The sequence below is a fragment of the Sminthopsis crassicaudata genome, chromosome 1, assembly GCF_048593235.1.
Source record: "Sminthopsis crassicaudata isolate SCR6 chromosome 1, ASM4859323v1, whole genome shotgun sequence".
In the NCBI taxonomy this organism is placed as follows: Eukaryota; Metazoa; Chordata; class Mammalia; order Dasyuromorphia; family Dasyuridae; genus Sminthopsis; species Sminthopsis crassicaudata.
In genome coordinates this window covers 651,281,765-651,297,916 of record NC_133617.1, presented here as the reverse complement: position 1 = coordinate 651,297,916, position 16,152 = coordinate 651,281,765, and the positions used below count along the sequence as shown (strand labels likewise).

Genomic DNA, 16,152 nt, shown 5'->3' with positions numbered 1-16,152 from the left:
ATCAAAATGTGCATACCCTTTGACCCAGCCATACTACTACTGGGCTTATACCCCAAGGAACTACTAGAGAAGGGAAAGGGTCCTGTATGTGCCAAAATGTTTGTGGCAGCCCTTTTCATAGTGGCTAGAAGCTGGAAGATGAATGGATGTCCATCAATTGGAGAATGGTTGGGTAAACTATGGTATATGAATGTTATGGAATATTATTGTTCTATAAGAAATGACCAACAGGAGGAATACAGAGAGGCTTGGAGAGACTTACATCAACTGATGCTAAGTGAAACGACCAGAACCAGAAGATCATTATACACTTCAACAATGATACTGTATGAGGATGTATGCTGATGCAAGTGGATATCTTCAACATAGCTTCAAGAACTAATCCAATTCCAATTGATCAATGATGGACAGAATCAGCTACATCCAGAAAAGGAACACTGGGAAATGAATGTAAACTGTTATTTTTACCTTCTGAATCCAATTCTTCCTGTGCAACAAGAAATTCGGTTCTACACACATATCTTGTATCTAGAATATATTATAATATATTTAACATGTATAAGACTGCCTGCCATCTGGGGGAGGGGTTTGAGGGAGGAAGGGAAAAAATCTGAACAGAAGTAAGTGCAAGGGATAATGTTGTAAAAATTACCCATGCATATGTACTGTCAAAAAAAAGTTATAATTATAAAATAAAATAAAATAAAAAAACATATTAACCATAAAAAAAAAGAAACTTACTACCATAGCCATATCCCCCCCCCATCATTGACCTAAAGATTCCACTGCTTGGCATATGTCCCAAGAAAATGAAAAGACCCCATTATACCAAAATATTTACAAGCTGCAATTTTTATCATAGCAAAGAAATAAGAACAAAGTTAATGTCCATGGATTGGAAAATCTGAATGTAACAAGAATATTATTGTGGCATTAGAAATGATTAGTAAAAATAATACAGATAATATGAAATAATTATTAAGAAAATTGTTAAGAACTGATGAAAGTGAAGTAAACAGATAGGAAAATACACATAAAAGCTATAATGATATAAATGGAAAGAACAAACAAAAGAAACAACACTATTTAAGATTAAACATATTCCCCAAGAAAAAATATAAAGATGTTCCTACCTTTGAAGAAATGGGGAATTAACGTACTATGTGACAGAGGGGCAGAGGGAGAAGAACTATCTATATGTATATGTATATGTATATGTATATGTATATGTATATGTATATGTATATGTATATGTATATGTGCAATAGGACTTGGTTGATATGTTTGAGGTTTGTTTTTTACTGAACTGTGCTTTTTCTTTGTTAGGAGGGATGTTGGGGAGGGGAAATGAAATGAAGATAGCAGTTATTTGAAAACAGAAAAATGTTTATAGGTAGGCTTGGTTTTGGTATAGTTTCTCAAAATGTGGTCTCACTGATGATAATGCTACTTGTAATTATTTTTCAGCCACTAATTTTGGTGTTCATAAAGCTATAGCAGATCACCACATTTCATACTAATAAAATGTAAAGATCATAGATGTAAAATTATAAGGAACCTTATGGGCCATCCAGTCCTAATTTCTCATTCTATAGATAAGGAAACTGAATATCAGGGAGGTTACTTGCCCAAGGTCAAACAAGCAACAATTATCAGGGCTGGGAATTGAAGCTAGAGGCAGTCTGAGATTTACAACAAATCATATATGCCAGAGAACTCTTTGCTCACCAAAAGCCAGCTCATAAGATTTTCAAATTCAAATGCTTGTTTCAATATACAACTACAAATCAATGAATCATTGTAGTTCAGAGGGTCAAATTAAACGTATCAAGCATGCCCACAGAAAATGATTTCCTAATTGCTTCAAATTAGAAATATCTGGATCTTTAAAACAAAATAAGAATTATTTCTGAAGATTGATCAAGTTATTAATATATTTTATTTCATTTATAGGACAATTATTTATAGTCATAAATAATTTTGCAAATGTACTAACTGCAGTTTTAATATCTCTGTAAATCCAGTTTCTTTATGTTTGTGAATCAGAGTATAAATGTGAGTCTTCTGTTGATTTAGAATGTTTTTTAAAAAAAATCCAATAAATCGTGCAACCTTCAAAAGGAAAATCTCAATGAATTTTTTATCTTTATAAATATCACTATGAAAAATGGCAATTTCTTCTTTTTAATCAAATATGCTTTAAAATAGCATCATACATTTAGAGTCAGAGAAAATCTTAAAGATCACATTACTCCAACTCCCAAATTTTCTAAGTGAAACTGATAAGGTCAAAAAGAGATAGCCCAAGATACAAATAAGTAACAGGAAATCCCTGTCTGAGGAGAGGTTAAAGGAGATAACTTGAGACAAATAATAGAATTTTAGAAATTCTTGTCTTATTTACAAATATCTCAGGAACTCTTAGATAACATCTCTATACAACCTTTGTTTTATGACCCTGGTTATGTATAAAATTAATTTCTAAAATTGTCTTCTTCGCACTCAGTATCCTTGCCTTGTGCCCACCAACTGGCGTTCCCTTGCCAGGCAGTTTGGCCTTTCTGGAGACCAAATGCCTGTCTATCCATTTACTATCAATAAAGACTTTGTTTTAACACTGCATTGAGTAGCAAATTCATTCGCTAACACGGACCCAGCCTTTGGTACTTTGGGGATAGAGAGAGAGGTAATCAGACAACCAGAAAAGGAGCTGATCCATCTCTGCTTAGAGCCTCAATTTCTCCTCATCAAAACTAAGGCTCAGAAAGGCTAAGTAATTTATTTGCCCAGGGACAAGGATCACACAGTTAATAAGATTTTAGCACAAGTCAAATTAGTTAGACAATGTATGTCCCATATTGACACAATTACACATAGACTTTTTCTTTTAATAGGATTTGGGGGGTCTTACTTTTATAATGACTTGAAAAAACTACATTTAGGTCTTTATGCATATTTATCCTCCCAAAAGTAATCATATATATATTGTATGTTTGTTACTTATGTTTGTAGACCTACATTTCAACTTGATATCACTTAAGCTAATAGAGCTTAATAATAATAATAACTTAACTATTATTAATGGTCAGAAATCCAATGCAATGTATGTCAATTTTAAAGTCTGTCAATATATTAAAAAAATTTCTTCTGACATGACAGTGTCATCAGTAATTCATTATCAGTATCTCATCATCATCATCATCATCATCATCATCATATTTATATAGTACCTTAAAGTTTACAAAGCCGCTTTTACAAATATATCATTTTATCCCCACTTATAAATTATTTTACATTGCATTTGAGATGCAATCAAGGGAGGGAGGCAGGAAGAGGGGAGGATAATAAGGGAGGGAGGGAGATATCCAACTAGAACCAGAAGTCTGGACTTAGAACATAACAATGCCAATTAGGTGTCTGAGACAGAACATCTGGAGTCTTATCTTCTGCGATGCCATATCTTCCACAACCCTAATTATCTCAGTTCTAATGAGCAGAAAAAAAAGGTTGCAACCAGGGAAACTGAGGCAGAACAATTTAGGGAAACAGGCAGGACAATTTAGGGAAAGTGAGGCAGGACAATAAAATGGAACTGTGGAACAACAGTATTAATAAAATTCTACCAGGAGTATTTATGCAAAATGAGATCCTTTGGTAAGAATCAGACTAGTGAAACAAAAGCAATATCACAGAAGCATATCACAAACTATAAATAAGGACAGAAAGAAGAGATGAAAAATTTGAGAGGTAAGTTTGGTTCAGAATTATGTTATAATTAATGATGGGAAATTTCAGCTATACCTGCCATCTGCTACTAAGAGTGTTTTTCTCTTACAATGTGAGAGTAGTTCATAAATCTGTAACTTGGTCTTAATGATAACTTCATTTTTCTAAAAGTGGAGGAAAACAAGAGTCAAGAGTTTGAAATGCAATACGGTACGGTGGAAAACAGGATAAACCTGGAGTTTAGAGAACCCAATTCAAATCTCAACTTTTTCCTGTTGTTCCTTCTAGAAGAGGACCAAGGATATCAAGATTTGCACATGAACCGGATTTAATAAGGCAGAGCTGGGTAAAGTCATCAAATTACCCTCTTCCTCAAGACTCTGCAAGTCAAGAGAACTGGGCAATGGTCCAGCATGCAGTGAACCATTAATTACTAAATTAAGTCTCTCCTAGGTCTCAGTTTGATTGGGGAAAGCCCATTCCATGACTAAGGTGCAAGTAAAAATATAGACAACAGAAGACCAAATTTACTACCACAAAACTATCAATCTTTAAGGGAAAAACCCTAAGTTTCAGCCAGAACAGAAAACAATTGCTATTTATACTCATTCTAAGTCATCAGAACCTAAACAATAAGCCACAAAGGCTTCAGTTGAGGGACATGACATCCATTCACTAAGAGCTAGAGTGATTTAGGTTTAAAGGCATAGCCAAGTACTTCCATGAGAAATACAATGGGCTTTTTTTAAGTCTGTTTTTCCAGAGCTATGTGTCAAAAAATCAGAAGTGACAATTTGCACAGGACAAAAAGTAAATTGCCTCACCTTTTTTTAAAAAGAGAAAAATCATTTTAAAATTTTTTTCTAGTTTTAATTTTTTTTTAATCTTTGTCCCAAACCCCAAAATATCTTAAACAAAAATATGTGACTGGGCAGCTAAGTATCACAGTGTATAAATAAAGCACCAAGTTTGGGATCAGAAAGACTCATCTTCATGAGTTCAAATCTGACCTCAGACATTTACTAGTTATGTAATCCTAAGCAAGTCACTTAACCCTGTATGTGTTAGTTTTCTCATCTGTAAAATGAGCTGGAGAAAGAAATGGCAAACCACTCCAGTTTTTCTGCCAAAAAAAAAAAAAAAAAAAAAACTTCAAATGAGATCACAAAGAGTCAGAAACAACTGAAGAATAACAACAAAGAAGCTGTGTCACTATGGTTAAGTCACTCAACCTCTACCACCCTCAAGTAACTCTTAAGGCATTCCCAAGTCATACTACATTAAATGTACATTAACATAGTACATATTATGTATGTAAATGATGAGAGAAAAAGGAATGTAGACTAAATAGATCACTTCAAAAGTAATAAGCATATAATCAATGCAATTACATTAGTGGTTTCAAAACCCTATATTTCATTTTTTAAAGAGCATCCACAAAAATATTTTTTAAAAAAAATTGTTTTCAATAGATGACCTACTTTGTAAATATTTTTATTACTTTTGTTTATTCAAGAGAAATCTGAACCAGTATTGCCCTTTTAAAGCCAATCGTCCCACACATACTATTTTAAGTACAAAAAATGCTGGATTTTGCTGGGTTTTTTTAAATAAAAAGTCAAAGAAACTATAGTTAATATATATTCCTTATGGTAAATCCCAATTATAACAGATTTAGAATAAAATATTTAACCATGACCAGAACAAAAATGTGTATTTTAAAACAAGAAGAATCTGAGTTATATTGATTCCTTGTTTGATCTACAACTTCCTTTGGGACTGACCTTTGATTTATCTGTTCAGGTTTCCCCAAAACAGTTTCTTCCTTATCTGAAAAGGCCGCCAAAAATCTGGCCTTCCAGGAATCAACCTGAGCTCTGCCCATATGCCCCTTTAAGCAGATAAAAACAGCAAAGGTAGAATCATCCTTGGACAGAGAGTTGAAAGATGCTAGCAAACATGCTTTGCATCAGAGACTTCCTATCCCGCTGCTTTCAGTGTCATTCTCTATCTAATGCCTTTTACTCACCAGACTTTAACCTTGCTTCGAAAACCTTGCAATAAACATCTTTTTAATCAATCTAGGTTTTCGGGCCTGTAAATTCATTTACAGGGGACTCTAGCCACCACTAGGCCTGATTTAACTTTGTATCACTGCGCTGAATCCTAAGGGGTTGCAGGAGGGCTCCATGTGTCTCCCTGTACCCCAATCTTGCCACTAGACCTCAATTAATCCTATTAAGGTATATACTTCACCATTAGGTACTTACCTCAATTATTTGGTTCCCTGTTACCTCATCAATATGATTACATGTAGTTCTCAAATCAATGTTACCATTTATTCCCCTTCTTTGTAAGAATTAAATTTTCTACAAATTAATAATTCATTTTCCCATATTAAAGAAGCAAAAAAAAAAAAAAAATACTGAAAACTATGTTGCTTAGCACAGTAAGTACTTTCAGTAAGATCTAAATATTTTCTAAATCATGTATGTGTTTGTCATCTCCCCTGTAGTGTTTATTTCATTTATTCTCTCTGCATCTCCAGCTCCTGACAAATAGAGGGTTCTTAATTAATACTTGCTGATTGACTGATCAAGATTTCAACAAACCACTTGTGCCAGTATTTTGAGAATATATTTTAACATTCTAGTTTATAGAAGTCCTTCCATGAAAAAAAGATGATGCACTTTTGTAATCAAAAATGTCATTAATTTGTAAAAAGCATAGATTTTAGTGAGAAAAGGGGACTTAGGATATGGAAATATAATACTAACAAAAAATAAAGCCAATGTGAAGTAATGTTATGAATGAAACTCATTCACACAATAATTATTCTATTTTAAATAATGATATCAATGCTTAAATGCTTAAGGGGAAAGGAGAACATGGATATTAAACAGAGAACAATTTAGTCATCTACGTGATGGTGAGATGGCCCAGTGGAGGGAGTACTAGGCCTGCAGTTAGGAAGACCAGAGCTCAACTGCAGCCTTGGACTCTTGTTAGCTATATGATTTTGGACAACCTCCATATTTGCCTCAACCCTAAAATGATAACAATAGCATCTACTCCACAGTACTGTGAGCATCAAATGAGATATATGTAAAGCCCCTAACAGGATATGGCATTACAAAAATGCGTATCCCTTCCCATTCTTTATTATCAGTGCCTACACAGTAACACAAAACAGCCCTGAGTTTAAAAAAGACAGAAGGGTAACAAATAAGCACTTCCTGTTACATTTATACTATCAGAGTCAAATCTGCATGATGTCTACATGGGTCCAAGTATTATTGCAGCAACAGGACTGTAAGTTCCTGGTGGTCAAGGTCTTGCTTTATTTTATCTCTACTCTCCCAAACCCTGCTGACGGGAAGTAGCTGGTGGCTGAATGAATGTTGCTAAGTTAAGCACAAATGACTGACACATTCCTTTTACCCACTGCCAGCCTAGGAAAAGCAGCATGACATCCCTAGGCAGGTGAAGCCTTTGGAGACTCAAACACCACTCAATTACCCTCATGCCCCAAACAGGAAAACTCAGGAGCCAAGGGTCAAAAACCCCTGGGATATGCACATGTATAACCTATATCTGCTTGCTTAAAATTTCAGAGAGGAAAGGAAGAAGGGAGAGAGAGAGAAAGGGAGGGAGGGAGGGAGGGAGGGAGGAGGAAGGAAAAATTTAATTTGAAACTCAAAACTTTAAATAAAAATGGTTTTTAAATTGGGGAATAAAAAGAAAAATGAGAAATTATAAAAGATAAAAAAAGAATCTGGGGATACCAAGGCAACATACACCATTCATGTTGCCAAGGCTGTGAGAAGACAAGCACATTAACATTCTGTTGGCGGACTGACAAACTCATTACAGACATGATGGAAAACAATTTAGAATTATGTGAGAAAAATAACCAACCCGTTTATATCCTTTAATCTAGCCAAAACATTACTGGGCACATACCCCGAGGAGATCAAAGAGAAAGGTCCCAGATATACCAAAATATGTACAAACAGGCAGGACAATACTGACACTGTTAAATTACACACTTTTAATTAGCTGCATTTAACAGAGACACACAATGTCATATATAACCCTCTTTTTGATAATTTGTATGTGAACATATTCATGCTTGCTATTTAAATTCGTAAATTTTTAAAAGGAAAAATATTTTTAAGGTTAACTCAAAAGATTTTGCATAGCTAGAACAGTAAACACATATGTCAGTAGTTACAGATGCTCTTCATCTTAACCTTTTTAATATCAGTAAGATCAATAAGGTTTCTTCCACAACTCTAGTATCTTCCCACCATCAGATACCTTATATAAATCATTCACTCACAATTGTGCTGCCTCTAGTACAGGCCTCTTCTGTTAATACTTGGCCTAGTCTGACTATTTTCCAATCTTTCTCTTTTTAGTGATTTCTACATACTTATCATCAATATCTCATCATAATAATAGTAATAATAATATTGATAACATTGATACAGCACCTTAAAGTTTACAAAGCACTTTATAAATATGTCATTTTATCCTCACTTATAAATTATTCTATATTGCAGTGGAGAAGCAATTAGATATGGAATGAATAAAGCAGTCAAGTTAAGGAGGAACAGCCATGGTCCAACTCAATTGCTTTTCTTCATCACTAAGACTAAAAATGAACCCTTCAAACCCCTTGAACTAATCTAAAGCACTATGAATTTGTCCTTTAACTGTAACTTATCTAGGTAAATATCTCATTCTCCCAGCTAAAAGATCAAAACCTGTCATATTTAAGTTCTGGGCATAATGCCTGGCATACAATAGGCTTGCTGAATAATAAATGCTAGTTGAATCCAATTTTTACTGCCTCCAATCTTTGTTCTAATTGAGATTTTCAATCCCTATACCCCTCAATATTGTCTCATATCATTATCCCTACTCTGATTTCTCTTCCACATAAAAGAAAAAGAAAATAGGAAATGAAAAAAATCAAAAAGCCTCAAATCACAGGAAAAGGTTAACAAAATTGAAAAAAAAAAATGAAATAAATACAATTCCAGAATAGCTGGATTAATTCTATAAAAAAATGCTAGCAAATATTAAAAGAACAATTAAGTCCAATACTAATAGTTTGGGAAAAAAAAAAAAAAAAAAAGGAAAATAAAGAATCCTACCAAAGAATCCTACCAAATTCCTTCTAGGGTACAAATGTAGTCTTGATACTTAAGCAAAAAATAAATTTTTTTAAAAAAAATCCCAAAACAAAAAATGCTATAAAACAATATTCTTAATGAATATAAATGCAAAAATAACTAAATAAAATATCAACAAAGAGGCTACAATAGTATATCAAAAATATTATGCATTATTACCAGGTTAGGTTACTAACAAAAATACAGGTTGTTTCAATATTGGAAAAATTATATAATAAGCCATGTTAATAGCAAAAATAATAAAATGGTATTATATTAGCATAATAGGTAACAGAAAAGTTTTTTGACAAGACACCCGTTTCTGTAAAAACACTAAAGAGCATAGCAATAAGTAAGCCTTTCCTTAATATATAGTATATTTTGTAAAGCCCACCATTAGCATTATAGTCTTCCCGATAATAATAATTAGCATTTCCACCATATTTTAAAGTTTACAAAGCACTCTGCAAATATTATCTCACCTTATGAGATAATAATAGGAAATAAATATTAGAGGCCTAACAACTTTTATCTCCATTTTATAGATAGGGAAACTGTGTGAGAAGTCAAGAGATTTGCCCAGGTCACACTTTTGGTGACTGAGGCCACATTTGAATTCTGTTCTTCTTAACTCTAAGATCAAAGATAAAGCAAGAATGTCCATTATCACATTAATATCTGACTTTCAGCTGTGGGTACTTGTTACGGGCCAGAACTCTGAACTTAAAACAAAGGATTCTTATAAGATACTAAGTCAGTGGAATTGATAGAGACAATTATTATCTAATTTAGTGTGATTCAGTATGATTGATTTAATCCAACAAGGAGATGTTATAGGCCAGAACTTGAAACAAGGTACTAAGTGGAATTGAGGAGACAATGGTTAAATCTAGTTTAGCATTGACTTAATCCTACAACAAATAATGGTTTCCTAGTGATATAATGATTGGTTTGTACTCATTGTGGAGCATATAAACTAGAAGCCTCAGCCAGGAAGATTTAAGAGAGACATTCAAAGAGAAAGCAAAGGACTGGTGGCAGGAGCTTAAGCTCTCAGAACCAAGGGGAGAAATTCAATTCAATCTTTAATCTTCCTAATGGCTGGCCTGAACTCCTACTCTTCCCCCACTAAGACCAAGGCCAGACTGAAATGCTCTTCAGAAAGCTGCAGCCCCAGGAAGGAAATAATAAAGGATCTGGACTATAAAAAAGCTAACCAGGCCACAGAAAAGGAGACAAGAATTAGAAAGAGATAATAAAGGATTTGGACTTTTAACACCTGGCTGCACTCATGTGGTGATTACTCTAAGGTGAAACGAAGGGCTGCTCCCAGAGACCCCAAGAAAAACCGAAACAAAAGAACATTATAGGTACTCATTGAAACAATGAGAAAAAAGAAATAATGACATGTTAAGAAAACAAACGTCATTTTTGCAGATAATATGATAGTCTGTTCTGATACACTATAATAATGTAATCTAAAAGATTAAACTAAAACAATTAACTGAAACACTTAAGTAAACGAGCAAGAAATAAAATAAATCCATACAAGTCATCAACTTTTCTGTATATTACTATAAAAACTAAAAAGGAAGACACAAATCTCATTTAAAATAACTATAAAACATTACAAATACACAAAAACTATAAAATATTTGGGAGTCCACCCAACATGAAATAAACATCAATCAACAAGCATTTATTAAGTACTTATTAAAATCCAGGAACTATGTTAAATGCTGAGAATATAAAGAATTGCAAGGAGCTCAGAGTCTACAGACAAGCAAATAAACCCTGAAAAAACAAGATATGTATATATGTGCATATGTGAATCAGCTAGTAAATATTAAGTATCTATTCTGTGCCAGGCACACTAAGCACGGGGAATACAAAAAGAATCAAAAGGTAGTTCCTATCCTCAAGGCACTCACATTTAAGAGATAATAAGCAAACAAATATGTATAAATAAGCTATATACCAGAAATAGTTGAGAGCAAAGATACTATTTTAAGAGGGTTTGGGAAAGGCATCCTATAGAAAATGGAATTTTGGTTGAGACTTAATGGGAACCAGGAGGAGATGAGGAGGGAAAGCAGTTAGAGAGAGAGAGAGAGAGAGAGAGAGAGAGAAAGAGAGAGAGACACAACACCAGAGAAAATGAATGCCCAAAACCATTTGGGCTCGTTTTATTCATGGAACAAGCTGAAGATCACTGCTGTTAGATTAAATGAACGTGTCAGGGAGTAAGTACAAGGAGTCTGGAAAATAGGAAGGAATTGGGTTATTAAGGGCTTAGAATGCCAGAGAATTTTGTATTTGATGTTGGAGACAAGAGGAGAACTTCAGGAGAACTTTGGTGGCTGCCTAGAGTACGGCTTGGACTGGGGAGAGACTTGGGATAAGCAGACCCATCAGCAGGCGACATGTCGCACAGGTGAATCCTGAAGGGTAAATATGGAGAGGTAAGAGTGAATGTGATAACTCCTAGATTGTCAACCTGGGGGCTGGGAGGACAGAAAAGGGCAAGCTAGGAAGAGCAGAGAGCTTGATAGGAAAAAGAATGGGCTCCATTTTGGACATGTGTAAGAATTTAAGATGGATACCCAGTTTGAGGTGTACAGTGGGCAGTTAGATGAGCCTGGAGCAAAGGAGAGAATTTAGGGGTGAATGAATAGATCTAGAATCATCTGTAAGAGAGCTGACAGTTGAATCCAGGAGGGCTGGCAAGATAATCAACAGAAAGACTTGAAGGGAAAAAAGAAAACCCAGGACAGAGCCTTAAGGAAGATTCAACATTATCAGGCACAGCCTGGACCAAGACGAAGGAGATTAAGAAGAATCTCGGTCCAGCAAATAGGAGAACCTGCAGACAACAGTGTCTGCTACACAGCTACACAGCAGCATGGAGGAGAGTTAACCCTGTCAAAGGGTGCAGCGGTCTCAAGAAGGGTGAAGATGGATCTGGCAAGTAAGACATCTCTGGTAACTTTCTGCAGAGCTGTTTTAGCTGAGTGAGGAGACTGGACGCCAGCCTGCAGAGTTAAGAGAAGAGAAGGAGGGAAGTGAAGAGCCTCCTCCAGAATCAAACATAAAATGCTGTGTGACACACCACTCCTGGCTGCCTGCTTCCCTCTGACTTCCAGGCATCTTACACATCCCCCTCCCTCCCCACAATCCTCATGGACTCATCCATCCAGTAAGCCCGGCCTCTCCCCACTCTGGGCATTTTTCTGGCTGCTGCTCCACTCCTACAATGCTCTCCCTCTTCATCTCTGCTTCTGGGTTTCCCTGGCTTCCACTAAGTCTAAAACTCATCTCCAACAGAAAGCCTTTCCGGATCTCCTCTCATCACAGCTCCTCCTCTCTACTGACAGTCTTTAGAGGTGGCAGAAGAGACAGAGTACCTGGCCTGAGGTCAGGGAGACTCACTTTCTGTGTGACCCTGGACAAGTCACTTCACCTGTGTGCCTCAGTTTCCTCATCTATAAAAACGGACTAGAGAAGGAAATGGGAAACCACTCCGGCACCTCTACCAAGAAAACCCCAAATGAAGTCAGACACAACATACCTTGGTCAACTCTATAATGATTTCCTGATAATTGTGGGAGTAAAACCAAAACCCCACTTGGCATTCAAAGTTCTTCACGACCTCACCCCATCCTATTTTTTCAGTCTTACATTTCACTCTTCAATATATATTTTTCAACCCAATGACAAACCAGACCCTCATCCCTGGGCTCCGGGCTCTCTCTGTGTGTGGAATGTTCTCCCTTTTCCACTCTAGCAACTGAGCTCCCTGGCTTCCTCTAAATCCCAAACAAAAACCCTACCTCCTACAAGAAGTCTTCAATTCTGGTGCCTTCCTTCTGTTATTTCCTATTTATCTTGTACATAGTTTGTCAGGGAATGTCTGTTTGCATGTGGCTTCCCACATTAGACAGTAAGCTCCTTGAAGGCAGGGACTGTCTTTTGCCTTTTTTTGTATCCCCAGGACTTAGCACAATGCCTGGAATATAGGAAATGCTTACTAAATGTTTATTGAACTAATTGTTTCCAATTTATCCTGTATATGTCTCATTTATAAGTATAATAATAGCTAGCATTTATACAGAGCCTCCTACATGCCAAACCCTTTACAAATATTATGTCATTTGATCCTCCATGGGGGGAGATTATCACCCCCATTTTACAGAGAAGAAAACTGAGGCAAAGGGAGGGTGATTTGTCCAGGCTAATAAATACTTGAAGATTGATCTTGAACTCAGTTCTTCCAAACTCCAGGCCTAGAACTCCGTGTCCTGCTGCCACTTAGCTGTCTCCACCACTTTGTAGCAGTTTGCAGGTTGTCTCTTCCACAGACTTCAAATTCCTTGAGAGCAGGATTGCCTTTTTTTTTTTTTTAATCTTTCTTTGGTGGGCCCCGCTCTTAGTACAGTGGCTGGCACAAAGTGGGTATTTAACAAAAGTGTATTCATTTGCTAACAATCATATATGATCCTCTGCCTTTTCAAGGCATTTATCAATGAAAGGGAAAATACAGGGATGAGGGAGAGCAGGGGTAGATAAGGGGGGAGGGGAGTTCTTTGAGGCCTGGAGACACGGATGGGTTTAGAGGCACAGGGGATGCAGCAGCACCATAAGTAGATAAGGAGACTCAGGATTACAGAAAACATGGAGATGAGAAAAGGGGCAATGTGAGAGACAAGAAAAGTCGGAGGGGGATCACTTGTGCCCAGAAAGCAATCTGCAATGGCAAGAAAAGCCAGCTCTCCCTATGAGACAAGAGGGAAACAGAGGCCAAGCCTTTGAGAGACATGATAAAGAGATGAGAAAAGGGAGTTCTAAGCAAATGCTCTGTTTTTTCAGTGAACGTTTTCTCCCCATTTCCCACCTGTTTGGCTGTTTATGGACTTCTCCATCCGCCTTCCCTCCCCAGAAAAGGCATCTCTGGGAAATCTCACGCTGTAAGACTGAAGCTGCCTAGTCCTCCCTCTCATGGACCCTCTGCCTGGGCCCTTTCTCTACAGTGAGGGCCACCGACTTCTCACCAGTTCTACCAATGGCTACTTCTCTACCTCTCCATCACCTCCCTCCCCCTTGATTCCTTGTGTGTGCAGTCTTTCCCCCTCTTGGATGACAAACCCCCATAAGGCGGGAAGTCGTGGTTTCTATCTGCATTTGCATTCCCAGTGGCTCCACACAGTAGGCTCTTTATAAATGTTTACTGACTTACTGGGTTTAATATAAGATAAAATTCTCAGGTGGGCAGAAGGAAAGCCAAAGGGGCTTTGGAAAAAAACATACTGGGGAGACCTCACGTGCCTATCACAATGTACTATGTCACTTTCCATTCAAACTCTGTAATTCTTTAACTTTGATACTGTTTTTTAAAAATATTTATGCAGAACTTTCAGAGTCGCAAAGTATGCCCTAACTTTCTGAGTATTTCAAGAGATGTCTTTATTTAAAGAAGTAAAAGAACAACATTCTGCACACCTTTCTGGATTGGGATTGCGGGCTGTGAATGTTGTGTGACTTAGCATCGCGCCAGAAATCCAGTCGCCTCCGGCTCTGGCTCTAGGCCACTCAGCCACCGGTCCTGAAGGCAATCGGGGCAGCCCGCCCTTCCCACGCGCCCAGGTTAATGATACACAGACCGGTGCACAGCAGCCCCTCTGCCAGCAGCCTCAGAACCCACTGCAAGAAGTATCCACGCAGCTCCCCGCGAGGACCAGATCCCTAAGGATGGGGGGTGGGGAAGGCGGAGGGAGGGGGTCTGAACCATCCCTCATCCATAGTGTACTCCCTGGAGGGAACAACTCTACCAATAAAATCGCTGACATTTATAATGCCCCATTTAGGTCTGAAAAGGGCTTTACAAATGCTGTCAGATTTTACACTCACAGTCCCGGGGGAGGGGGAGCGTAGGAAGCCCACCCCCCGTGGGCCGGTTCCAGGCGCTCACAGGTGACAGGAGGGCCAGGAAAGGGGGAGGGAGTCAGGAGACGCGCTAGAGAGAAACTGAGGCGGGAGTGACGCGGGGAGGCACTCGAGGCGGGTCCGCGTCTCCCCGCAAGCGCCCCCCGCACTGAGTATCCTTCTTCCCCTCGCAGGGGACTCACCTTGCTGCTGCCTCAGCGTCATTACAGACACCAGGTAGTGGGCGATGTCGAAGAAGGGAAACATGGACATCCGGGAGAAGGCGACGGTCAGCTCTCCCCACATGCGTTCCATAGCGACGGCGGCGGGTTCCCCGCGCAGCTCCAGGGCGACGGCTCCAGCTCCGGCGGTTCCCTCAGCTCCGAAAGGGGTTTTCCTCCACTGCCCGCCCCCAACTCACTTCACCCCAGGATCACCGCGCGCATGCGTCCAATACTCGGCTGGACCGTAGGGAAGAGGGGATGTAGAAGAGGAACCCGGGGGCGGAGCGGAGGTGGAGCGCGCGGATGGGGGCGGGACACCAACTGTCGCGGAAGGCGGTTGGCCAGGAGGGATAGGCCCCGCCTCCTCACTCTCCTCACTGCGGCCACATAAGGTCCTGGAAGCCTGAGGAGGCGGGCGGTAGTTGTCTGTGGGCGGAGCGACTCTAGCTTTCTTCTGAGATTCTTTGTCTCCGCCCCCCCATGCCCAGAGTCCGAGACCTCCCCTATGCCGCCTTAGATCACCTGGTCTAGAACTGGAAATGACCCGGGAGCCCCGGAATCCGACCTTCTAACGTTACGGTCCCCCTCCGCCCCTCCCCCACCACTGCGCACACTCCAGGCCCTCGAGATCGGTGGGTAATTGAGGCGCCCAGTGGAGACTTCTCTTTGGCTTTGCGTTGCACACTGGATCCCTGGCTACCTGCCTTTGTTCCCTCCCTCCTCGGGGCCGTGATTATAAAATGACTCCCCATTAACCAACTGCAACGTCTGCCTTTCGGTGTCTAGAGCTCCGTGCAGCGATTTACACTCGCATTCAATTCTTCAGCACCGCGCGCAGTCATGAAGCATTTATTAAGTGATTGCTGTATGGCTGGGCCCATGCAAAAAAACCCTGCTTCTAACTGCGCCTCGTGTGTGCCGTCCTCTGGGGGGAGTCAAACTTTTCAGCGAAGACGGGCTCTTGCTGTCGAGGAGCTCTGTCTTAATAGAACAATCAAGTCGCTTTATTTATACATATATTAATACAATTACTCTGGGCCAAGCACTGTGCTTAGCACTGGAAATAAAGTCAAAAAACAAAGACCCAGCTCGGGATGCACACA

General features: G+C 38.7%; 1 protein-coding gene across 1 annotated transcript in view; it reads right to left on the bottom strand.

The window, feature by feature from the left end:
• TMEM38B (transmembrane protein 38B) overlaps positions 1 to 15,622 on the bottom strand; it is a 56,316-nt gene extending 40,694 nt beyond the window's left edge. Inside the window, exon 1 of the mRNA XM_074282980.1 lies at positions 15,029 to 15,622. Coding sequence (XP_074139081.1) covers positions 15,029 to 15,140 — 112 coding nt within the window. The 5' untranslated portion in view covers positions 15,141 to 15,622. The remainder of the gene's footprint in view (positions 1 to 15,028) is intronic.
• Between the last annotated feature and the right edge of the window lie 530 nt (positions 15,623 to 16,152).